General features: G+C 51.5%; 1 protein-coding gene across 1 annotated transcript; it reads left to right on the forward strand.

Moving 5' to 3' along the window:
* The first annotated feature begins 829 nt into the window (after window positions 1-829).
* On the forward strand, window positions 830-18,109 carry IGF2 (insulin like growth factor 2). Its single transcript, XM_039728420.1, has 4 exons — window positions 830-1,341; window positions 8,721-8,883; window positions 15,366-15,532; window positions 15,980-18,109. The coding sequence occupies exons 1-4, from the start codon at window positions 1,237-1,239 to the stop codon at window positions 16,220-16,222; spliced, it is 678 nt and encodes a 225-aa protein (XP_039584354.1). The 5' UTR covers window positions 830-1,236; the 3' UTR covers window positions 16,223-18,109.
* The last annotated feature ends 6,175 nt before the right edge of the window (window positions 18,110-24,284 follow it).

A 24,284-nucleotide genomic window follows, 5' to 3' on the forward strand; every position in this document is an offset into this window, starting at 1 on the left:
GTGGAAGGCAGATCTTGGGGAGCGGGCGAGTGCCGGCCGATGCAGCCCGGTGCGCAGCGCGGAGCAGCGGGAGCGCGTTCTGCCCGCACGGCAAAGCCTGGGAAAAGTCCCTTTGGCTTAGAGGCAGCAGTGCTCGCCTGCAGGAGCCGGCGGGAAGCCGAGGCGACCCAGGCAGCGGGAACCGCGGCGGGAAGGTGCTCAGCGAGGTGCCAGAGCCGGCTGCGGAGGGGCAGCGTCCATGTTGTGCACAGGGACACGCAGGGTGGCCGCGGGGCTCGCTGCCCGCAGCGGGGCAGGCACGGCGGCCGGCCGGGAATGCCCGTGCCACGGCCGGGGAGCTCCACGGAGCCGGCGCCGACACCTGTGCCCGTGTGCACCCAGAGGGGCACCGAGAGAGGACGGACCGGGCGATCTCCTCTCTGCTACCCCGCCGGGACTCGGGGCTGGCCACCTCGCAGCGAGAGGCGCTCAAGGGGTGCCCCCCGGTATTTTGGGCAGGGGCTCGGGGAGCGGATCCGCAGCTCGTCCCCTCACCTGCGGGGCGGCCGCGGATGCGCGTAGCCCCCCTCCCACCCGGGGCCGGCAGAAGGGGTACAGCTCCCATCCCGGGCAGCACCACGCAAAGAAACCGTGCGGCAAAAACTTTCTGTCCCCTCTTCCCTCCCGAGCTGGACTCCGGAGGGTTACGAGGGAGAAGGAGGGAAGAAAGGAAGGGAGGGAGGGAAGAGAGGGGGTTAGACCGCTCTGCAACATTATTGGCTGCGTGGCCGGCTGGTGCTCGCCGGGAGAGCATGCCCATTGGGGGGGGTATAAAAGGTATAAAAGCCGGAGCGCCCTGCTTGTCTCCTCGCTCGTGGGGCAGCAGCCGGTAGCAGCGGGCAGCGAGGCAGCCGGTCCCTTCGCCCCGACCAAAGGGACGCACTCAGTAAACACAAAAGCGACAGCCACCAAAGGGGCAGCCAAAGCAGGAGAGAAAGAGAAGGGAAGGAAAAAAAAAAAGGGGGCGAAAAATAACCCAGGGAAAAAAAAAAAAAGGAAAAAGGAAAAGGAGAGGAAAAGAAAGCGCTCGCTCGCTCTTTCTCTAGAATAACAGAATACCTGATCGTAACAAAATAACATCCTTCAGACAAAATCCAGCAGGGACTTGACATACCAAAAAGGCAAGGCGAGGAGAAGGTGCCAGGGCGCGGGGAAGGCAAGCCAAAGCCGCGATCGCTGCCAGGGCAGGAGAGCAGCATGTCAAGCGCCGGGGCACACACGGATGAGCGCTGCCGGCAGCCCGCCTTCCTCCCCGGCCCGCCGCCGCCGCCAGAAGTTGAGAGCAGCAGCGGCAGCGCCAAGGTAAGCGCCGCTCCGCGCTGGCCCTCCGCGGGCAGAGCGCGGTGCGATTCGCCGCGCCGTGCCGGGCAGAGCCGTGCCGTGCCGTGCCGCGCCGCGCCGGGAGCCATCCCCGGCAGGGGGGGCTGCGGCAGGATGCTGCCGGTCCCGCGCGGGGAGCGGCGGAGCGGGCGTGCGGGGGCCGGGCCGGGGCTATGCGAGGTCACGCAGGGCTGCGCGGCCCCCGCCGGGCGGCTGCGGGAGCAGGAGACGCGCGGGGAGGGAGCCGGAGGTTCTCCGGCCCCGGAGAGCGGGGAGATTGTTAAACTCTCTCCTGCAAAACACTGCGGTGTGTTTGGTCTCGGGAGGGATAAAAATACAGAGAGGAAAAACAAGAGAGCGAAGCCAAAATGGAGTGAGAGTTAATGGTTGGCGCGCAGCCTTCGAGTTTCTGTGATTTTTTAATTTTTTTTTCTTCTTCTTCCTTCCCAGTTGCTTTTCCGTACAGTAATTGTTTTAAGAGCGCAACTTGGAATGGTTTTAGCACTCTGTTGAGCAGTAGGGAATTGGGGCACATGAGGGAACTCGGATTTAGCGTAACTGTACCAGCAGATGTGGCTGCCTCCCCTCCAGCCAAGGGTACTTCAGCAGGGCTGCTGATACGCCAGGTCTCGCTAGGGTGGTGTGGAGCAATCAAGTGTAAAAACAAGGTTTGTGTGGGTGGTTTTAAACAGACACCTCGGGAGAGCCTCTGCTTTCAACCCAGGCTTCCTATACAAAATCTGTAGTTTTCTTCCAAGTGCTGGGATGTGTTTGGGAGACTGAGGCATGTTTTTCTTCGGGTTTGTTTATTGTCAGATTGTGTGTGAATATGTGGGAGGCTTTTTTTTTTTTTCCTTTTCCTTTTACTTTGCAGGGTTCAACGTGTTGGGATTTTTATTCCTCCTCTTGCCTTGATTTAGAGTGGAGTTGAGGAGCCTGGGTCGTGGGGTTTTGTTAAGGATGACTTTGTGCTAAGGACATCTGGAGGTATAAAACTGACTGACACTTCTGATTTGACTTCCACTGTGCTGTTTTGGACCCAACTTGACAATTTTGGTGGGGGTGAATGGGTCAGAGCTGTAAATCTTGTTCCGTGTTGTTGACACCCACACAAGTTCACTCAGCCTTTCAAAGGGGCTATCCCAGCTCCTGTGAAAATTCATTAAGGGATAAAAGATTTGACACCGCAGGTCCCCTCCCACCGCTGCATGAAATCTGAGAGCCAAAATGTGTCTGCGTGTGTGTCCCAGCGCTCTTTCTGACAGGTGATCTTTTTTTCAGCCTGGCTGGAGGGCTGCTGCTCTGACCAGTCAACGCAGAGTTGTCAGTGTGTGTCTTCCCCTTGATTCCTATAGGCTTCAGCACGAGCCCAGCTTGTCTCACGGAGCACCAGAGAAAAGCGTTTCTGTACTTTTCTTTTTTTAAATAAAGCAAACACAGCAGGTGAGGTCTTATTTTTAGAGGGACCGAGGAGTTGGTGTGTTTCCAGCAGTGCATACGAGCACTGTAAGTGGCCCACCCTCTCCCAGCTCGTGTCCTGGGGCTGACCTCTCCGATCCTTCTTTGGATTGTCTTTGCTTTTAAAAGCTGATGAGTGTCTTAGCAGGGAAAGCGATATCGGCCTCCCTCGCCATGGTTGTGTGAGGGGTCAGGAGAGGTGGGGGGCACCAGGGGAGGAAGTCTGCCTTGGCCTTACAGCCCGGCTCTGAAGGGGTTAAAGTTGCTCTGCCAAGACATAAAGCAAGTTCAACGTGTTGTGGGAATATCATTTGCCAGTAGACTCCAGTCACCACAGTTCCTGATTTAACAGCTTAACTTGCTGTTAACTTTCCCTGATATACTCCAGGTTTTGGAAGGGAATGCAGAAAGGAGAGAGGAACAATAAAGAAAGGAGTTAAGTGAGGCTACTAAAACAGACTTAAATCCCTTCCCTGGGTCCTGCCAGCTGTCTTTAGAAGAGTTAAGCAAGATTGCATTTCCTTTTTTTTTTTTATTTTTTTTTTTTAATACAATAAATCAAATATTTCTGGGCTGCATACCAAAATTTATGCAATACACTCTTATTCCCCAGTGGGGTGAGTAAATGGTACTGAATACCCCATTCACCTTTTTCAGCTTGATTTTTCCACAGGCACAGTAGTTCTCCTGCAGCAGTATGGACCTGGGGTGCAGGCAGCACTTCCCTGCCTGCCCTGGCCCCTGTCCCACAGGCAGAGGAGGCAGGTGCCTCTCCAGGCTCACGGGATGGAAGGCAGAAAGGTGACTCCCCACCTTGGCGTGGGATGGAGTGGGCTGCTGATGGGGACGAGCAGTGAAGACAAAAAAAGTGAGGGCTAAAAATAGCAGCAGTATTGCCAGCCTCAGCCATATGAATGTCATGCAAGCCAGGTGCCAAGAATCAGAAGATATTTATTTTTTTCAAGCTTGAGATAAACAGGAAAACCCCTGGTCCTCCTGAGTAGTTTTTACTCGCCTGACAACTCAGTGGTCAAAAGTTTTGTGTTTTGAAGCTTGCTTCTTCCAAGCTGTGGGTGGCTGGAAATCTCCTTTCTGTTTTAGATGAAAGGAGAGGCTCTTCTGTGGCACAGCATGAGGTGATTGCTCTGCCTTCGGGTTCTGCTGGGCACCTCATCCCTGTGCCTCTGCCCAAGATGCGGTTCCTGGGTGGTTTTCAGCTGCCAAGGCACCTGCCTCTCACACTGGCTTGCATTATGCCTTTGCTCCTTGGCACCCCTGGGCGTCATGGCCCAGTGCCCTGGGTGAGGTTGGGTTGCCCCGTGGGCAGGGGCGGCATTCACTTGGCGCTTGAGAGTTGGCACATGCCCACATCCTGCTCCCTCGGGGTTGCCACGCTCAGAACCGGGTCAGCTCCCCGCTCTCCTGGAGCATTCCTCCATGGAGAGGAACAATGCAGAGAGACAGATGTTCAGCATCTCTCACAGGCAGTCATCAGAGTAGCAAAACATCAGTCTGCCTTTTTTTTTTCTTTTTTTTTTTTTTTTTTTGAAGGGGTGGAGTGTAAGGGATGCTGGCATGTGTAAACTGGGGTTTTCCCCTCTGACACGTGCCACTGGGTTTGGGATCATGACTTTTCTTTTGCCATGCTCCCTTTTAAACACTGCATTGCTCCACAAAGAAGCAAGATTTTTTTTCTTTTTCTTTTTGCTGTCCAAATTTTACAGACTGGGCCATCTGTCAATTCCCTCCTACGTTGTTCTGTTCATATTAAATTGCAATGAAGGCCAGACTGAAGAAGGAATTAGGTCAGACAGGAGGTTTTGTCTCTGTTTTTGGGGAGATATTTGTTGCCCAAGAGGCATCATGGTTTGGTTTGCTCAGCACAAGCCTGGATGCAAGGGATGCCTGAGCTGTACTCCGAGACTTGGCAACTGGGCCTTTTAGCACATTGTGGCCTCTTGGCCCCCGACTCCCCAGCAGCTGGACAGAAACTGTCGATCCAGCTGATTCAGCAGCAGATCCTGAAAAAATCCTTTAACAGTCTCGGGTGGGAGGGTGACTCCACTGCAGACCTGCCCTCAGGCTCACTCCCAGCACACCACAGCCTCTCAGAGAGAACCCTCTCTGCTGCCTGGGGGTGTTTGGGGGTCCCTGGCCGTGGGTGCAGTGGCATGTGCCGTAAGGCAGGAATGCACAGCAGTTCCAAGGTAGGACCATCCTGCACATGGCAGCCTGCAGCTGAACTGGTTCCAGTGGCAGCCTGGCTTTGTGTGCGGTGCTGGGAATGCCAGGAAAGGCATGAGAGGGGCATGAAGGGTGGAGAGCAAAGAAGACCCTCTCCAGGGAGGGAGAGGCCAGCAGTGTGTGCTGATACCTTGTCTGAGCCTGTTCTGCACTGATCATGCTGCTTCAGATGTGAGTTACTCAGAGGAGCTTCAAGTGTGATTCCCAGGATGGTACAGGTCACCTGTGCAACCAAGAGATTCCTCTTGCATTGCCCTCTTGCACACTGTGGGGTCCAAGCCCTCCTCAGGAGGAATTTGGTGCTCAGGTTCTTGGGCATCTGGCATGTCTTGTGCTGCCATCCCACTTCACCCTAAGGCCTTTGAGCTCTACCTGGGCACGAGGAGCAATAGCAGTCAGAGTGGCTGGTTGAACCTGCTTTGGCAAGAATGGGACAGTGGTAGCTGTAACCTCTCTCTAGCAGAGACAGGACCTTGTCCTTTAGGGAAGTGGCCCACTTCCCTTGCGCTGCCTTATTCCTGTTCCATTTCATGTAATAGAGGCTTTCTAATAAAATATGAAGGTTCTTCCAACCATTGGTGTGAATTTGCTCTTGTTCAACAGCTGAGGAGACCATGCCTATCCTAATGCTTGGGACTAGAAACTGAAAGCTGTGCTGTCTCATGTTTCCAGTGGAGAACGAAGTCTTGGAGATATTCACAGGGCTTAGACTCATCATGCTGAGCAGCCATTCAGTTCCTGCCATCGGTGCAGCTGGCATGGTGCTTGCACCAACCAGGCTGCAGGTACCCAGGGTACCCAGCTGTGCCATGACACTCTCTTTCGGGGTGAGCAGCACCTGCTCTGGCAGCCATGGCGAGGTGGGTGCAAGCTTTCCTGCTCATCCCTGCTTGTGAGGGAGGGAAGGATCAGTTGAAAGGTTATTGGGACATGTTGAACCAGTGATGGAACCCTGGGAGCCTCTGTAGCCTTTGTGTGAAGTCTGGGGGCTTTTCATTTGCAGAGTCAGTAGGGCCAAAGGGAGAGGGAAGGGTTTGTGGGGTTGAGTTGAGTCGCAGTTCCATCAAGGTGGAGAGAAACTGCAGCTCTGGGTAGTAAATAAAGATGCTCTTTGCTTTGCTGCCTGGTTTCTCATGACACAGCTACTGGAAGGAGCAGGAGACGCCAAGGTGACAGCAGAGGGAAGGGCTGGTGAAGGTGCGTGGGCAAAGATGGACTTAGCTGCATTTCCCACCTCCACCGTGGCGAGCCGTGCTCTGGATGACAGCACTGGGGCTCTCCCTGCTCCTGCTGCTTCAGGGGCGTTTCCTGGCCGGAGTTTTGGGGTGTGTGGGCACCTGGAAAGAGCTTGCAGTGGAGGCAGGGCAGGCTGCCAGGGGCTTGCAGTGCAGCTTGTGGAGGAGCGGGTATTTTCTGAGGAGCACAAGTGTTTTTCCACAAAAGGTATCAGGTCTCCTCAGCATCAAATATCACCTGCTGACAAAATCTCTCTCTCCCCTTGCTTCAGAGCATCTCACCCTTTTCTTTAGACTGAATGTGAAGGAAAAATGGTGCTTGTCACCTGTGCCACCAATCAACCCCTTCGTGTCGGGTCTGGCTGTGGCTTGGGGAGGCCAGCATGCAGCCTGCTCATTAGCCACAGTGCCCGCAGCCAGCACCAGCCTAACGGGATCTTGTGGGTGTCCTGAAGTCATCCCATATGAGTGCCTTTGATGGCAACACTGGCTGGTGGAAAATCCGTCACCCTGGCAATGAGCGCTGGCACTGCCTGAGACTTGGGGACACCAGCAGCTGGGATCTGCATGTAAAGAAAAGGGCTGAAAAAGGCACAGGAACACGGTGGTTGGTCTGTTGTCAGCTGGAGATCTGGCTCCTGATGCTGCAGCATCAGGGGCATGACTCCAGCAGTGAAAGTGATGCTGTGTTCATGTTGGAGAGGCCCAACAAACAACTGTGGGCTGCTTGATAAAAAAAAGTTGAGGTGAAAAGGTGCTGGTGGTAAAACACTACAACTTGGGAGCGTGGTGTCAGAGCCTGGTGCCATCCCTCTGCTCCTGCTGTAATACAGAAAAAAGTCCCTGCAGTGTGCTGAAGGGACCATTGCTGCTGGAAAAGCTGGTCCTGGTCCCATCACTTGCTGATTTGAGACCAGTTTGTTCCCAGGGCTGCTGCCTCTTGTCCAGAGCTTTGGAGGGCTTCTGCCAGGCTTGCTGACCTCTGCCAGCACAGGGTGAACAATAAATACTATGGCCATCAAAGCTGAAGTAGGAGGAATGTCCCCCACAGCCCATCCAGACCTTGAAACCTCTGTTTTGGCTGTTCCTGCTGCTGATCCCTGTCCTCCTGCTGCTCAGTAGAGCTCATGACTTGTAAGCATGATGCATTTCTAGCGGTGACAATTTGAGCTACGTGCTACTAAAAATTCGGGAGCAAGGGTGTCTTTATTGCTGGCAGGACCGTAGTGGGATCTCGGGGGACCTGGGCTAATTTCCTGGCTGTGCTGCAGACTTCCCCTGTGACCTTGGGTGAGTCATTTAATCTATCCTGGGCTTCGGCTCCATCTCTGAGCATCCCGGGGGTGTGAGGTAATATTCATTAACTGATATTATTCTCGAGCTGCTCAGATGCTATGGTGATGAAAGCTGGATGTGAGACCTAGTGTCTTGGTTGAATATTAGCAAGGAGGGAGGATGCTCTGCTTGAGGTTAGGGTTGCCACCCCACCGTCTGCTATCTTGACATGCATCTCTTCATTTTGAGCTTACCTGTCTGGTCAAAGCCCAGTCTTATTTGGCTGTATGTGTACTGTGAGGCTCTTCACTGAGGGACTATAGTGCCTTGAGCCATTCATGGGTTTTGCCCCATCCAGTGGGGCGATAGCACCCTTGCTTCACACCTGCAGAGGCTGACACGGAGGTAAAGCTGTTTGCTGGAGCCAAGTCTTTGGGCTAGTTAGCAAATATCCAGGGAGTTTGTTTTTTAATGCTCTGCACTGTCTGACACTGCCTTTACCCTCCCTAGTAATGCCTCAGGTGTGCTTCCCATGGGATCACATTATTCCTGAGGGATGTCTTCTCAGTCCCAACTCTTGTCAGCAAACACAGCTTGTGCAATCAGCCTCTTGATTGCTTGAGCCTCATCTCTCCCACATGCCCAGGACAAAAGCTCTTCTTCCCAGCTTTCCTCAAAAGCAGCTCTAGGACAGGGTGAAGCTTCACTTGATTTCACTTTGCACAGACATGTTTTCAGACAGGGCACGAAAACCTGTCATCAGAAGAGGAAAAAAAAACCACATACTGATAATAACTGGAATAAATTCCCTTTTAACGGGGGAAAAAAAATCACACTGTTGAAAGAGCAGGGGAAATAAAAGCCTTTTAGAGGTAGGCTGAAGCGGGATTTTCCAATGGAAAACCTGCTTCAATGCAAACCTTGTCTGCCCGGCGGGCCGGGCGCAGGGAGCTGGCCTCACCCCAGCGGCTGTCGCAGCGCTGCCGCTCCTTCCCTGCAGCAGCAGCAGCAGCAGCAGCAGCAGCAGCAGCAGCATCCCGACCCGGCTGGGCATCCCCTCGGCGGCGTGCTGCGGGCGGGGGGCAGGGGCCGGGGGAGGTGGCAGAGGGGGGTCTGTCCGCGGTGCTAACGCTGTGCCTCTGTCCCCAGGTGCCGAGGATGTGCGCGGCGAGGCGGATGCTGCTGCTGCTTCTGGCTTTCCTGGCCTACGCACTGGACTCGGCCGCCGCCTACGGCACGGCGGAGACCCTGTGCGGCGGGGAGCTGGTGGACACGCTGCAGTTCGTCTGCGGGGACAGGGGCTTCTACTTCAGTAAGTGCTGGGCAGCAGGCTGCCCCCACACCACACCTTGCCTCAGCAGAGCCAGGCCGGGAGGGAAACGAGGGCTTTCCCAGCCTGATGCTTTTCGTGATTTCCTTGTGTATGGCAGAAGGCCAGGAGAGGAGCAAGAAAATGGGTGCGCTCAGGGTGACATGCATCCACTGGTTTTGGGGACCGTGGGGAAGCTGGGTCCCGCATATGATGCTCGGGAGAGTTGAATGTGTCTGGGGAACCATATGTGGCTGGTTCGCCAGTGATAAGGGCAATCATTACAGTAACGAGGATGTCTGCAGCCAGCGCTCTGCTGAGCTTGGGTCCTGGTTTATTCTGAAACTTTGCTGCCTAAGCGTTGCATCCTGACAGCAGGCAGGAAGCTGAGCACTCTCCCCTCCCGGGAGGCTTTGCTTGGGTGTAGCAGTACATTCTAGGCTGCTCCCAAAACTTTGTGACCTCCCAGCTACCACTGGTGAAGTTGTTGCTGAAGAGTGATGTCTTACCCCTTTGCAGGGCAGCTGATGCAAAAGAATGCAGCACAGCTGTTGTGTGCAGCGTGCAGATGGCTTCAGACCTGCTGACTGCAGCGGGCTTTCCACCAGGATGCTTTGGGTCTTTGAACCATTGGCAGTAGAATGGATTAGCTGGTAAACAGGGAGGATGAGGAGTAAACCAGTGACAATGGATGCTCAGTAATCTGTGGGCAAAGGTGCCTCAAGTGTGATAACCTTGTTTTGGTGTTTCGGTGCCCTGCTCTGCTTGGGAGTGGGAAGACACTGTGTCCTGCTCCCCACTGAGGACTGAGCCACAGGGTGACTGACTACAGGAAAGACGCAAAGCCAAATGGAGGGGAAGAGAATGGAGATACCAGCTGCACATGGTGCTTTTGGCAGTCTTGTCTCTGCCTTGGGAAAAGGAATTGAAAAGTCACTTTCAAGTAAACAGAGTGGTTTTTTTGAGGAGTAGATTTGAGAGCCAGCCTCCCTCTTGTTCCAGTCTGATTGTGCAGGGAACAACGGGGTGCTGCGAAGTTAGGGAACGGCTTTGGATGTCCTTTTCCAATCTGGATGTCCCTTCCCAACCTGGATGCTTTACTAGACTTGTCTCCTGCTGCCTGCTGATGTTGGGTAGAGAGAAGTGCAGGGATCCCACACCCAGCCACAGCAGGGTTCACATTGGGAAGGGCTTCCTTCACTTCCTTGCTGTGATGGAGCCAAGCAGCGAAGGTTTGCGTGGCAGCTGCCCTTCTTCTCTTCATCTCCCCTTCCCTTACCAGCATGGCAAGGAGGCAAGTGCCTCTCCTGCTCTTGCAGCTCTTCTTCTCCCTCTATATGTAGAGGAGCATCTGTCTCGCTCCCTGCTTTCTCTTCCCTCCTCCCTCTCTCTGGGGATGAAAGGGAATGGGGCTTTTGTTTTAAGGTCAAACTGACCTCCTTTCACCTCAAATAACCCAGCTGCCCAGGCCAAAATAAAAACACTTTTGAAGGCAGACAAGTCTCTTGGTGCCAAGTGGCCAGTCGGGTGCTTGCAAGGGGGTTCTTGCTTTATTTCTTTTTGTCCTCTCCCGTCTTTACTTTTTTGAATATTTCTGGTGAGCCCAGGTACTGGGGGTGAAACATAGTCCAGTATTTTAACCCTTTCAGGATCTGACCAGCCTGTGCCATGCAGGACTGAAGATGTTTGGGCAATGTCTCTACTTGATTAAGGTTTTGGACATCCCCATTTCACTTAATTTTTCCCTCTCTACCTCCATCAGTTGGGCTCATAAGTGATTATTCCTGACCATGTTCATCTTCACTCCTAAACCCACATGGCTACACTGTTGTCACCATGTAGATGCAACAGGGCACAGTTGTGTTGCACTGTCGTGGGTTTACATCTTAAAACTGGGCCTGGGTTTGCATTGAGCACCTCACAGCTTGGGATGTGTGACCTGATGAGCAGCCTGTGCTAAAGCAGCTGTTCACACAGGAAATAAAAGACTTGGGGAGCCTCATCCTGTGTGTACCCGAGGGCCTGCCTGCTGGACAGGCTGGTAATACTGAAAAAACAAAAAACAAAAATGGTATCCATTATTACTTTTTTTTGCTGAAGCAATTATTTAAGAACTTGTGATGCTCTGCCTTCTTGCAAGAGAGCACATTGCTAGTGAAGCTGGCTGTGGAATACAGTGATCTTTGCACCAGTGCAAGGGGGATGCATGCACAGATGGTGTCCTGGGAGGCACCACGGCTGGCAGGTGCTTGGGACTGAGAATGTTGAAGCTGCCCCCAAGAGCTGGGGCTGCAGAAGAGCTGCACTAGCAGGGGCAGGACCGTCAGCACTGAGGTTACCTAGCCATGGGACACAGTGGACATGGTGATGCCAGCTCTGTATCTATCCCAGGCATGCATGGACAAGCTAGAGCTGAATCTGAGCACGCTTCGCTCTGCACTGCTGATGCTTCCTCTCTGTGACTTTTAAGTATTTTGCCTTGGCCACAGCTGCTGTCAAGGTGGTGGCTTGCTGCCATGGCACTGTGGCAGGGTTGGTCCCCTCGTCCCCAGCAGCCACCCAGGGACAGCGGCACAGCCCACGGAAGCATGCTGAGTCCAGCCTGGAGTGAAAAGCAGGGCAGGTCGAGAGGAAGCCTCAGCCCTGAAGTTGCTGTCATGCAGCACTGGCAGGGAGGGAGAAGGGGCTGCAGGGGGAGAGGCGGCCGACTTCTCTGTAAACAACAGCTCCTGTTTCCTCCTTTCCAACAGCTGATAAGAATTTAGCTCTTTGCAGCCGCTTGTGCTGACGGGGCACATTCTTGCGCACCCGCCGCTCCTCCGAATAATACTAGGAAAAAGCAGGGGGGAAAGTGCGGTGCCGGGGTGGGGGAGGGCCAGGCCGGGGGCACTGGGACGGGGCCTGGTGCTGCACAAAGGCCCCCTTGTTGCTCCCAACATTCCTGCGACAGGGGCACGGGGACTGTTTACACCCAAAGTCCCCTTCCACTCGGCTGACCGCCTGATTGACCGGAGGAGAGGGGACCCAGCCAGGGTGGCACCAGCACTGTGCACCCCTCCCTGCAGCATCTGTCCGGCCCCGGTGAGGCTGGGGAGCCGGGAGCAGTGGGGTGTCCGTGCTAGGGAAGGGACCCTCCTGTTCCCCATGGCAGTGGGCACTGTGCCTCCCCTGGCACAGTGGCATAGCTGAACTGCAGGTATGTGGCCTCTGGGTTTTCCCAGGAACGGGTTTGGCTTTGTGCCACTTCTGGGATGCCCTGTCAGGAGAGCCTGTACCTAGGCAGGGATAACCCCAGGCAGCTGGAGGGCTTCGCACTGCCGGGCTTTGCATCACAGGACTTTGCATCTCGGGACTTGTCCCCTCAGCAGTGCTGTAGAAGGCTTCGGTGAAGCACAGTTTTGGGAGAAAGGGAGCCTAGCCATTCATTGAAGGCCGAGAGGAAGCGCATTTCCTCAGGAGGAGGAGGTCGTTGCTGTGATGGGAAGTGGCTCGCGTGCCCCGGCGATGCCGCAGCCTGCTGCCCACACAGTTCTCCCCTGCGGGCAAGGGACGGAGTGGCAAAACCCTCCCTGGGTTTGGCAGTGGCGGTACAGAGAGATGCCACCCATGGGCAAAAGCCAGGAAATTCAACCTTTAGTCCCTGTGTAAATTGTGTTACAGAACAAACGCTCTTCCCAATCCAGGTCAGCAGCAATATTGCTGTTAGCCAGCAATGTCCTGTTGTCTCCAGGTACTTTCTGAGACTAAATCCCTGTTTGTTGTGTTTGCTTATTTTTTTTCCTAAAGCGACTCTCCCCCGGAGGATTGTAGTGGCATTTGGCAAGGTCCGTACGGACAATTATGTAATGGAAACGTGCCCCATCGGAGAGTCACGGTGGAGCTGGCAGTGGTGCCAGCAGGGGGAACGGCTTGCAGCAGCTTTGTGCAGGAGAGAAAGGGCAGCACATTGGGGCTGGGGGCCATATGCAACCAGGCAGAGGCAGCAATCAGGGAGGAAGAGGCCGTGTCACTGTGGTGGTCCCTGCTGGGAGCTCACCCTGGTGGTGGCACACCTGGGCATTTGCAAACACATGCTGACGTGATCTTCCTGTGCATACCTACGCCAGAAATTGCCCTTGAAGGCACAGCGGTGAATGTAGTCCCGCTTTCCTCATTGTTTTTCTCCTCCCCTCTTCTTTCCAAACAATCACATAACTGCAAGTGGGAAACTTCTGTTTTTGAGAGGAGATATGTAACCTTTGAAAACCTCAACTTCTCCTCAAACCATGTGTGTCATCACTTGTGCAACCTTCTGTTCAGCGGGAGTGTGAATGTAGCCCTTAGGGAATGTGCTAGCAAGAGGGGGTGACTTGAATTTTTTCTCTTTCCCTTCTGAACTCTCCTTCTGCCCATATCAGGATGCCTTTGTGGAGCAGCTTAATGCTTCAGCAGCCTGCCATGGATTGAGTTGGGCACTGGAATTGATAGGACCTAAGCAGGGCCCATGTGTGGTGTGGGGTGTTGCTGGAGTGCTCCTGTCCCTGCCTCCTTTGGCCATCACCACCCAGGCTGCCTACTCTGGCATCACTTGAGCTGTGGGCACCCAACACATCCGCCCTACCTTTCAGGGGAGGCCCCAGTCCAGTATTTATTGACCACAAGAGAGAAAATTAAACTCCTAACAACGATCCCTTCAATGAACCTTTGCCAAGGGGGAACCAACCTTGTCATCTCCCTGTGGGGTTGGTTAAAGGTTGTGCCTGAAGGTCTTCTAGAGAAAAAGAAAAGGAAGGTGGTGACAAAATGGGGACAAGTGTGGACAAGAAAGCATTTGAAATGACTCCCACAGGCAGGTCTCATGGTGTGGGTCAGCTGCCCCTCAACCAGCACACTGATGCTGTTTGTTTGTGTGACCTCTGAGCTTGGTGGAAATGCACCAGCATGGACCAGAGGGCTCCTGGTCTATGGGAACACAACTGATTTTAACAGAGAGCAGGTGCCCTGCTGCCAGGCTATTACAGAGGCCGTAGTGAAGCATTTTTGTGGTGTTTTGCATGCCTGCATTGTGCACAGGGGGCTCTGTTGTGCATGGAGAATTGTGTTGAATACTGTCTGCATTGCACATGTGGGGCTGCATTGAATGTGCAGAACTGCATCCCACGTGCGCATCTGGGGCTGCTTCTCACTTGTGGGGTTGCACTGTATGCATAGAGAACTGTGCGTTGTTCTTTGTCCCGAAGCACTTTGGGTGCATCCAGGGTGGGATACCCTCCAGGGAAAGTGGTCAGCTCCATGTAAGGCAGACTTAGGTCTTCACCAAGGCCTAAGACTCGAGTGCCTGCTTCATCAGGAGTGCAAGGGATGTGGATCATGGGTCATGCACAGGGCTGGTGTGGACAGTGGTGTGTGTTCCTGCAGGCCAGCTGGGAGGTGAGGGCTCAGCATGCCATAGTGAGCAGTGCTAGGCATTGCGCTTACACTGCTCACTCTCTGAATCGCCAGAAATCTCCTGGCTGGGATGTGGTACCAGACCCTGTTTGCAAGCCCCACTGTTGCTGGCCTCTGTTTCCCTCCTTCGGTGCACCTTGCCCTGAGAAGAGGTGCTTGTGACAGTGTGCAAAACCTGGCTACAAACCCCACAACAGCACAACATGCTACGTGCAAAAGCATGGAGAAAATCCTTTTGTTTTGGGCCAGTTTGCATTCTGGAAGGCACAATTCCAAAGCAGATTTGCTTTGCATCAGAAATTCAACTTTACCCATCTCTTTTATTTTGAGAGGGGGAGGAAACATGGTAAAACTGACGTAAGCTTTTCCTCTGGAGCAGTTTGGCCGTCATTAAGCAGTGATATGAAATGCACTTGGTCATTGCTGCACCAGACATGGACTTTTGCATCCTTCTGCAGGCAGAAATGGGAGAGGAACCCTTATTAAAAGATTAAGTTTAATAGCTATTCTTGGCAGGTGTGGGAGCCTGTATTCTTTCTGCAGCTGTCTCAGAGCTGTCCCATCTGGTAAAATTTAGCCGCCTTGGTTCGCTTCACCTGCCTGAGTGTTGATCCGGCGGAGGGAGGTTGGCAGCCACAACACTGTGCTGCTTCTTTCTAATAAAATTCCCTTGCCAGCATCAACATCAGAGACGGTCGCAGTAATCGGCACTGCGCTGGCAGTCAGGCTGGGCTTGGGCTTCCTCACCTCAGCTGGGCCCGGGAAGGCCACCCGTGCCAGAGATAGAGGAGGGAGATAAACCCCCATCATTTAAAGTGCCTTTAAACTGCTGCTGGAGGCACGTGTTGGCATCAGTAGCATTTGTCTGGGAAAGTCTTAACGTGAGACTTGGCTGGTTTGCGGGCGTGTGTCAGCTGGTCTGGGAGAAGCGCTGCTGTGTTTGAAGGATGTGGAGCCCACCAGTCTCTGGTGGCTGGTGGAGGAGGGATGCCTACAAGGAATTGGGGACGGAGTCCAGCTCAGGTTGGTGGCTAATGCCAGGGTCTCTGCTGTTGCAGGTAGGCCGGTGGGACGAAATAACCGGCGGATCAACCGGGGGATCGTGGAGGAGTGCTGCTTTCGGAGCTGCGACCTGGCTCTGCTGGAAACGTACTGCGCCAAATCCGTCAAGTCGGAGCGTGACCTCTCTGCCACCTCCCTGGCGGGCCTGCCGGCACTCAGCAAGGTGAGGAGGCTGTGCAGGGATGGTGGCCCTCCTCTGAAATAAACAGAGAGAGAAAAGACGGGAAGGCCATGGGTGGAGAGAACAAACCCCAGCTGCAAGGTCTTATGTTTCTGCAGAGCTTTTGAGAGACAGCCACCATTGGCAAGTCGTGCCAAATAGCCTGCCAAAAGTCAGCTCTTAGTAAGGTGGGGAACCAGAGGTGGGCTGGGTCACAGAGTCATACCATGGTTCGGGTTGGAAGTGACCTTTAAAGGTCATCTAGTGCAACCACCCTGCAATAAGCATCTACTGGATCAGGTTGCTCAGAGCCCTGTCCAACCTTTCTGCGACTGTTTCCAGGATGAGGCAATATTTCCATGGGAGGGATGGAGGTCCAAGAAGGGAATCCCCATCTGAAGAGTGGGCAGGCTCGAGTGGAGGCTAATATTGCTGTCCCTCTCCTTGCAGGAGAGCTTCCAGAAGCCCTCGCACGGCAAGTACTCCAAGTACGACGTGTGGCAGAAGAAGAGCTCCCAGCGGCGGCAGCGGGACGTGCCCAACATCCTGCGGGCTCGCCGGTACCGGTGGCAGGCGGAGGGGCTGCAAGCGGCCGAGGAAGCCAAGGCGATGCACCGTCCCCTCATCTCCCTGCCCAGCCAGAGGCCCCCAGCGGCGCGAGCCTCCCCGGAAACGGCTGGCCCCCAGAAATGAACCCTGACCAGCTGTCTCGATTTTTGATCTCCTGGGGGAGGGCGGGAGGACTGGCGATTCCCGACCCCTGAGCCCCTCCGTCCCCAGGGCCGCTGAGCCGAGGAGCGGGGCGGCGGGGCACCCTCACGCCGCTCCGGCCCCAACCAAACAACTGACACAGCAAGGAGGGGATGGCGGCGGCGGTGGCGAGTAGCACCGCTCCCACGGCATCTTCCTTTTGGGGTGGGGGGGAGGGTTGTTTCGTTTCCCACACCTGTTTCGTTTCCCCGCGCCCCCGGTATTTCCAAGCCTGTACTTGCGAAGGGACAGTTTGGCACTTGAACTTTTTGCTGCTGGGTGCTGCGTGACATCCCCGGTGCCAACGCCAGAAGACAAAAGAAAGAGCAAGAGGAAAAAAGGATACGAAGTTAAATCCTTTTTCTTAATCTTTTTTTTCTCTCGAAGCGTCCATTCCGTGTCTTTCTTGACAATAAAGTGAAAAAAACAATAGAACGGGGAGAAACATTGAGGGATGAAAATTTTTTGCCTCATTCCCACCCCACTTTTTTTCTTCTTTTTTTGTTTGTTTTTTTTCTTTTGGTTTTTCTTATTTTTATAACTTTCTTTTGCACCTTTAAAAGAAAAACGTACCTGAGAAGAAGTTCCGAGGAGCCCCCATCTGCGTTTTTGTGTGTGTGCTTCATTACAAGATTCCAAATCGACTTGCACCTTTTTTGAAATCACCGATGACGGGAGAAAGGGAGGAAGAGGAGAGAGAAAGCAAGAAAGAGAGAAGGAAAAGGAAAGGGGAAAGAAGATAAAAAGAAAAAAAGTGAGCTGATGCTCACTTTAAATGGAGGCGGCGTCTGCATTGCACATTTGCCACGGATTTAGTTGATTTATATATATAATATATTATATAACTTTTTTGGCAAAAAAGCACTATTTTTATGGGACATTTTGTGTAGTATCTGAAGAGGGATTGTAATGTTTAAAATGTGTTATGGTGCTAAAGTAAGTTGGAAGGGAAAAAACCCAGAAATAGCAAGGGAGGGTGGGGAGGGAAGGACAAGATAGCGAATACTGAACTTGAAATTTTAGCTTTTCGTTTTAGGAAAAGTGTGATAAATGTGTTTCTTTTCTCTTCTGAAATATAGCTTGGTCATGACCATACGAGCTAGTTGGCTGTTACTCATGTACACAGATGCACGCACACACAGAATACATCGACACGCATCCTTTTTTTTTTGTTTAAAAAAAAAAAAACAAAAACAACACAACCACCGCAACTTAGCCTAAAAGGGAACTGTTCTGGAGACAAACTATTTTGAACAATGAAGGTGTTGCCAGTCAGAACTCAAGGCCCTGCTTCTGCACAGACCCCCCGGGACCCCCTGGAGCTTGGCTTCCCGATCCAAGGGGAATCTTGCTCTTCCCTGTCCCTGCTGGAGCGCCGCTGGTCCAGCGAGCAGGCGGGCGGGCAGCCCTCACACCGAGCCCCCGCAGAAGCAGCAGTTCCACGCCCTGCCATCTCCTTTTCCTTCTCTTGCCCTTTGCGTCCTTCTGGCCGGCCCCTGGCGTCCCTGCCCTGCTGCCCTCGCTGCCTGCGCGGGAGGAAGGGCCGCTCCTGTCCCCGCAGGGCTGGGGATGCTGCACGGGCTGGGGAAAGGCGAGTCCTGAGGCTCGGGGCTCGGTGAGCCGATGGGTTGGAGAGGTGGGCAGAGGGCTGTAAAATAGGTTGGGTTTAAAATAATATATATTATCTGTCTAGAAACCGTAAAAGGGGGGGGGAATCAATTACATCTCCCTGATATACTCTCACTTGCTAATAAAATGGGGACACTCTGTTAACCAGTTCTGTACTTGCTTTGTCTTATATATCCATACATTTAAAACATAAAAAAAAAAGACTACTTGAATTGTATTCTATTTCGTGGTTTGGAGGGGAGGGCTAAGGGAGTCTTGAGAGGGGGAGGATTTTAATGTATAATCCTTTTGTTTGTTATTACCTTGCAATGTTGAGCCATGAAGCCTTTGTTTAAAAAAATGGCACTGCAATACACGACAAAGAAAATCCTTTATTTATTTTATTAAATATATATGGAAAAGAATGAAAATCAGTCCAAATTAGGGAGGAGGGAAGGGAAGTGGGTGGGGTGGGAAGGCAGAATAAAAACAGAGAAATTGCAAATAATTGACTTTTTTTTTTCCTTTTCATGTGTCTTTTTTTAAAAAAACTTAGTTTTTATTTTTTGAAAAGAGAAGTAAAAGCTTTCCTGGATGCTTTGTACCAAAAAAGAAAAAATTAAAAAAAAAAAAAAAAAAAAAGAAAACCTGTAACGCAAATAAATATCCATCCAGAATATGAAGCCTGACTTTTACTTTTCATTTATTTTTGCTCCTGGGGAGAGAGTTGGGTGGGAAGAAGGCCATGCCAAGAGCCACTCCCTGTGGAGGAGCAGAGTGCACTGCAGCTCCTCTTTTGGAGCTCAAAACTGCAAGAGAGCGTGCGGTACTCTTAAACACAACATGAAGCCTCACTCCTGTGGCAGATGCGCCCCTGAAACCCCCAGTCATCTGTCCAGTGATTCCTGGTGAGATCTGGGGTTGTTTCCCAGCAGCTGTTGGGCTTTACTTAGCTTTTACCAGTTTGGATTGTTCTCAGGGACCTGAAAGCTGGATGGGAACTGAAGATGGCAAAAAAGAGCAAAGAAATGTGTCTAGGTTTGGTTTCCTGATAGATGGAGCTTCTGTGTTTCTCGGGGTAGATGCAGCTTCTCTTTATGTTTTTAGGAATCCCAAAGATCTGCTTTTCATCACATACAAACATCATGCACCACAGCAAACAGAAGGTAGGACACTGCAGTTTCAGTATGGTAGTAGAACAACTATGGGTGAAACAGTGCCCACAGTTTCTTTTAAAAATTTGCAATAAACAACAACAACAAAAATTTCACACAATTTTTCCCTTTGGGATTTTTTTGTTTGGTCAGGGAGGGTTTTGTACAGATGTAGGGCTGACTGCTTCCTCTGGCCATGTACTTTATTTCAGATGGAGAAAGGATGTGTCTGCCTTTCTGACCGTGTTCCACGACCCAATGCGGGTTTCGTTCACATTCAGTTGTGTCCCTGTGAAGAGTGAGGACTGATTTCATTGTGGCTTCTGGTTGTAACCAATGGATTTTTTGCTTTTGGGAACTTTGGTCCTTTTCTCCTCTTTGTTGTGTAAGCCACTGTCGTGGAGGGTGTTTAAAGCTGATTAAAAAGCAAGAAAATCTTCAGCCAAATGTCTTGCTGCATTCCCCAGGAAGGAAAGCAAAAAGGCTGGAAGCACCATAAGGGTGATGATGATGTTTCCAAGCAGGGCTCTTCATAAACCCTCTGTTTTGCCTTATCCTGTCAGGAGTCACCATGGGGCCAGACGAGAGCAGCTAATTTCTTTGGATACCCAGACACTTCAAAATGTGCCATCTTGCTTTTTGGCTTGTCAAGGACTGCCCTTGCTTGCAAGGAGAGGCAGAAGCTCCCTGTGAGCATCATCCTGGCCAGAGGGTGGGAGTCTGGATGAGACTGGACCTTTGCTTTGTCTCAAGTATCTTCTGTTGCCTGCAAAGGCTCTTGCCAGGTGGCAGGTAAGTCATGGGCTAAGCCTGGGAATCTCAGACAGCAGGCTTGAGAACAAACCCATGTGTTTCTCAGACGTACGGGCAGAAGTGGTTTTTGTGATGGTGCCTCTCTGTGCAGGCACAGCTCCGAGTGCTTAGCTGCTGGATTGCAGGAGCATGGCTGCAGCAGTGAGGGGCAGTGATCCCTGGGGAGGCACAGCTGGCGTGTCTGAGCTTTAATGCACCTCCACGTCCAGCCCAGCTGGCCCAGGGACCTCCACCCACTGCTCTGCTGATGTGCAAGAGGGTGGGGAGGCAAAGGATAGTTTCAGCAGAGAAGTCCTAAATGCTGCTTAGAGACCCAGGAACAACAGGGAGAGCTAACCCTGCATCCTAGCCCAGCCCCAGCTCCGGCCCCTGGGTCTCAGCATTATTATGTAGTTCTGCGGGAAACAAAGGGCAAAATTTTTTTTGCATAAAACATGTCTTTGGAGGGCATTTTCCCAGGTGATACCCAGAGGTATACTGGAAAAGAGGGAAGGCCCAACTTGCTGTGTGGAAGTGGCCACAGTATTTTCAAGGTGTATAAATCAGTGTCTCTGGATTTGTCTGGATAGAGGGAGACACGGGAGAAAAACACCACTAACCAACAGATATTTTTCCGTTTTCTTTGCCATTTTACGTTATTTCTTAGGAGTTTTTTGTTTTGTTATTTGTAAATCCAGAATGCAGATGAGCTGTTACCTAGCTTTCAGTGAGCTGTACTAATGCCATCACAATAGACTGAGCCCTCAAACTGGTTCCTCTGTGTCTCAGAGCAGCTTCATCCCTTCAATCCTGCCTGTTGTCAGAAGTCTCTCAGTGATGTACCTAGCTGCACTAAATGAAGGACCTACCTGCACCAGGTGAAGGGGAAAAACCACGTTTGTTGTTTTTTAAAATCACCTGATTTCTTTGTTGCATCTATAATTGTCCACTGATTTTTCACATGGCTGTGAGGAGACCTGAGAAAGATACTGTTGTAGCATGGATTATTTCACTCATGCACTCAGCAGCAGGCAAGACTCAGATGCTTTCTGCACCTTTTGTGCTTTTCATTTGTAACACAGCATCAATAAAGCAAAGCACTTCTAACAATCTCCTGGCAGCTGACAACTTTCCCCCTTCCACTTTATTTATTTTCTAAAGAGCAGGTGAGTCATAAACGACCCCGAGGCTGGAATAGCAGAGCAATTCCACTGCTCCCAGTGCAGACAAAGGGGGAAGTCTGGTTTTCAAAGACAAATAGATCCCATGTCCTGGGAGGGGTCTGTCATTGCCACCAAGGTGCCAGCATTGGCTCTCCCTCCCCTGGGTGGCTGAAGGATGCTGTCTGCCAGCAGGCAGTGTGCAGTGGCAGACATAACTTCAACCTGCTGGAAAGGCACAAGTCCTCACAGGAATCTTGGCCTGCTTTGCTGCTGCACTCCCAGCTGTGCACGACCCAAGGAATGCACTTGCTCATTAAAATCATGTCAGAGTTTGCAGAGAGCCCTGCGAGAGCCTCTTTCCCTGCTTTCTTCTTGTACCTGCCAACAGCAGACTGAAAGCTGAGGTTTCCAACCTGCCAGGCTCTGGCTCAGGGACCAGCAATAGCCTGAAGGCAGGAAATTTCTGAACTAGGGTGTTTTTTGACTTGGGCATCATGGAAGGTCAAACCTGACATGCAAAATGGGCTGTTCTGGTCTTCATCTGGCTGCTTGCAGTTCTGGGTTGAGGTTTTCAGGGCAGGCACAGCATGCAACAGTGATCAGAGGACATCCATCTTCATGTGTGTTCTGCAAAGGGCAACATGACACACAGCTTTGGCCAGAAAGCATTAAGCATATCACAGCTTTAGATGGAAAAATACACTATGCAAATACCTGAGTAATTCACAGGTAGAGCAGCCAAGGTAAGTGCAGAACTTGCCCCCTGACACCAGCAGTAAAATACCTGTTTCACTTTCCAAAATTACTAGGAATTCATTCAGCTTCTGCTGACTTTTCAATGCTCTTGCATCTTGTTCTTGAACATGCTTGTGCTTCTTTGCTGCCAGCTTTATAAAGAGCATAGTTCACAATTTAAAGTCCATGAGGTGAAATGATACCAATGATTGCAATGTAAAACAATGTATTTGTATGCCTTTCCATGGGAGAAGTACTGGCACAGTCTCTTTGCCTCCCTGTCCCCTCAGTAGCTTGTTTCAATGAAGGTCATGCTCCTTCTGTACACAACCACATCCTTCAGCTGTGTCAAACTTGAAAGGAACTGATTTAGAAAGGCAGTCAAGAGCCAGGGAGCTTATTACAAAGCTTGTCATTGCAAACAAATACTATTTTGAAAAATAATTTATTAATAGATGTCTTCCCCCAAAGCATCCAAGTTTCTTGTCTCATTGCCTCTATGGCAGGGCTACGGTGACTTATTACTTCTGGTTGGAAGAAACTACTTCCTAAATACCAAATGAAGCCACCTATGATGACACCTATTCCAATGGCAACCCTGTCTTCTCTCTCTGGATGGAGGAACCAGTTCCTTCATTTCACCAGGGTGACAGCATTTTGGGTGCACTTTTCTTAAGCTCCATGTGAGGAGCACAGAGACCTATGGTGTTTACCCCTCCAGCTTCTAGGACAGATTTCTCCCCATTGTCCCCCCTCTCTAAAAAAAAACAACAAAAAACCAAAACCAAAACAAAACAAAAAAAACCAAACATCCCCCCTCACTAAAAAAAACAACAAAAAACTAAAAACAAAACAAAACAAAAAAAAACCAAACCAAAACAAAACAAAAAAACAAACCAAAAACCCCCAAAACAAAAATCACAAGGAACAGGAATTTTGGATACTCAATTGTCCTGTCTCAAGCCAGAAGGGCACACTGATAATGGTAATCTTTGTTTTCTTCGCAGCTGGGGCATAGCTGAAAAGGGAGGAAGGCAATTAATAGAATATTAAGACTTCATCTTCCAAGACGTTGTTGCTTCTGTTCCTCCTCCCTGTCCCCTCTGTTCCCCATGCGTAGCGGAGAGAGCGGCAGGAGTATTATTTCTCAAGGCCTACACTGACGTCAATACGCAGGGTATTTATTTATGAAATTGAACCAAACAGTGGGGGAGAGAGGAGTGGGGGAAGATGGACGCGCAGAGCTAGCAGCTGCCAAGTTATAATAGAGCAGCAGTCTCCCAGTATTTTTCTGTCCTCTTTCTGGGGGAGGGATGCGATGATCAGAGCTTTGGAGGCCCAGGGAAAGTGAGGCAGAAGAGAGAAACAGTAGAGACAGGCTTTAGCATCGAGAGCAGGGGAAAGGTGTGGCAAGGGGGAATCATTACAAGGTATATAGCCGCTTTCTGGTGCTGGGATACTCAGGTGCAGGCCTTATGCAGACACCTGCTTTCAGGCAGGCTCTGACCAGGCTCTAGCAGCCCTTTTCTCTCAGCCTTTTTAGTCTTTACACAGAAAATTCAGAGTTTCCAGCCAAATAAATAATGATGCCCCATCCTCATTCCCTGTTTCAGGCTCAGTCAGCAGAACGGCTGTTTGGGGAGCCCACCACTGAAGTTAACTTGAAGATTAATTTGCTTCCTGCAGTCCGTGAGAAACAGTTTTTCAGAGTATAAATTTTGTCCACCAATATCAGCATGTGCAGAAGCATAGAAAGATGAAACTCAGAAGGGGAGAGCAGTTTCTTGTCTTTCTCCAAGGAGGTTACAGACACCAGTGCAGAGCAACCACAATGGGGAGGGGAAAAGGAGCCTAAGGAGCACAAGTGACCGTGACAACATGATGCCCTTCAGCTTCAACTCTGGCAATCACCGGGAGAAGATGCCTTTGGGCATTTCTCACCATCCTGGAAGTCATGCATAGGAATGCAAATGAAGTAGGTGAGGATGGCTTTTGTCTTTCTCTCACCTGCTTACGGCCAGCCGGTTAGCATAGGATAGAGCTGGGCAGGGAGAGGAGGGAAAGTGAGCACGGAAATCAAATTCCTCCTCTTTAGCTCTCTGGGCTCCTCCAGGTTTATTATTATTATTGAAAGCCTTCCCTGCACAGCTCCTTTCCCAGCCAGAGGAAAGCCTGCTGCATCGCATGAGGTGCAGTTGAAGGAGCCCTGCAGATCTCCAGGTTTATTTTTAAAGCTCCTGCCTTTGCTGGGATTCCCCTGCTGACTTCCTATTGCCTCGGATAAGAGGAGGTGATACTCTGGACGAATTTCTTCCTTTAAGGGAGAGACCTTGCAAACAGCATCAAGGTGTCAGCCAGCCCCGAGTTTATTGTTTTTCCAAAATAAGGGGAGAGAGACATGTTCTGGAGATCCGTTTACAAGTCGGACTATCTCCAGTTATATAATGACACAAGCCTGGCTGCCAGCAAATTGTTGCTCCGAGCTGGGAAAGACAATTAGCTCGCCTCTCGGGGCGGCGAGCGTGCACAATGCCGGCTTTGTGCCACCCTGCC

The sequence above is a fragment of the Passer montanus genome, unplaced genomic scaffold, assembly GCF_014805655.1.
Source record: "Passer montanus isolate IOZ18808 unplaced genomic scaffold, ASM1480565v1 scaffold65, whole genome shotgun sequence".
Classification (NCBI taxonomy): domain Eukaryota; kingdom Metazoa; phylum Chordata; class Aves; order Passeriformes; family Passeridae; genus Passer; species Passer montanus.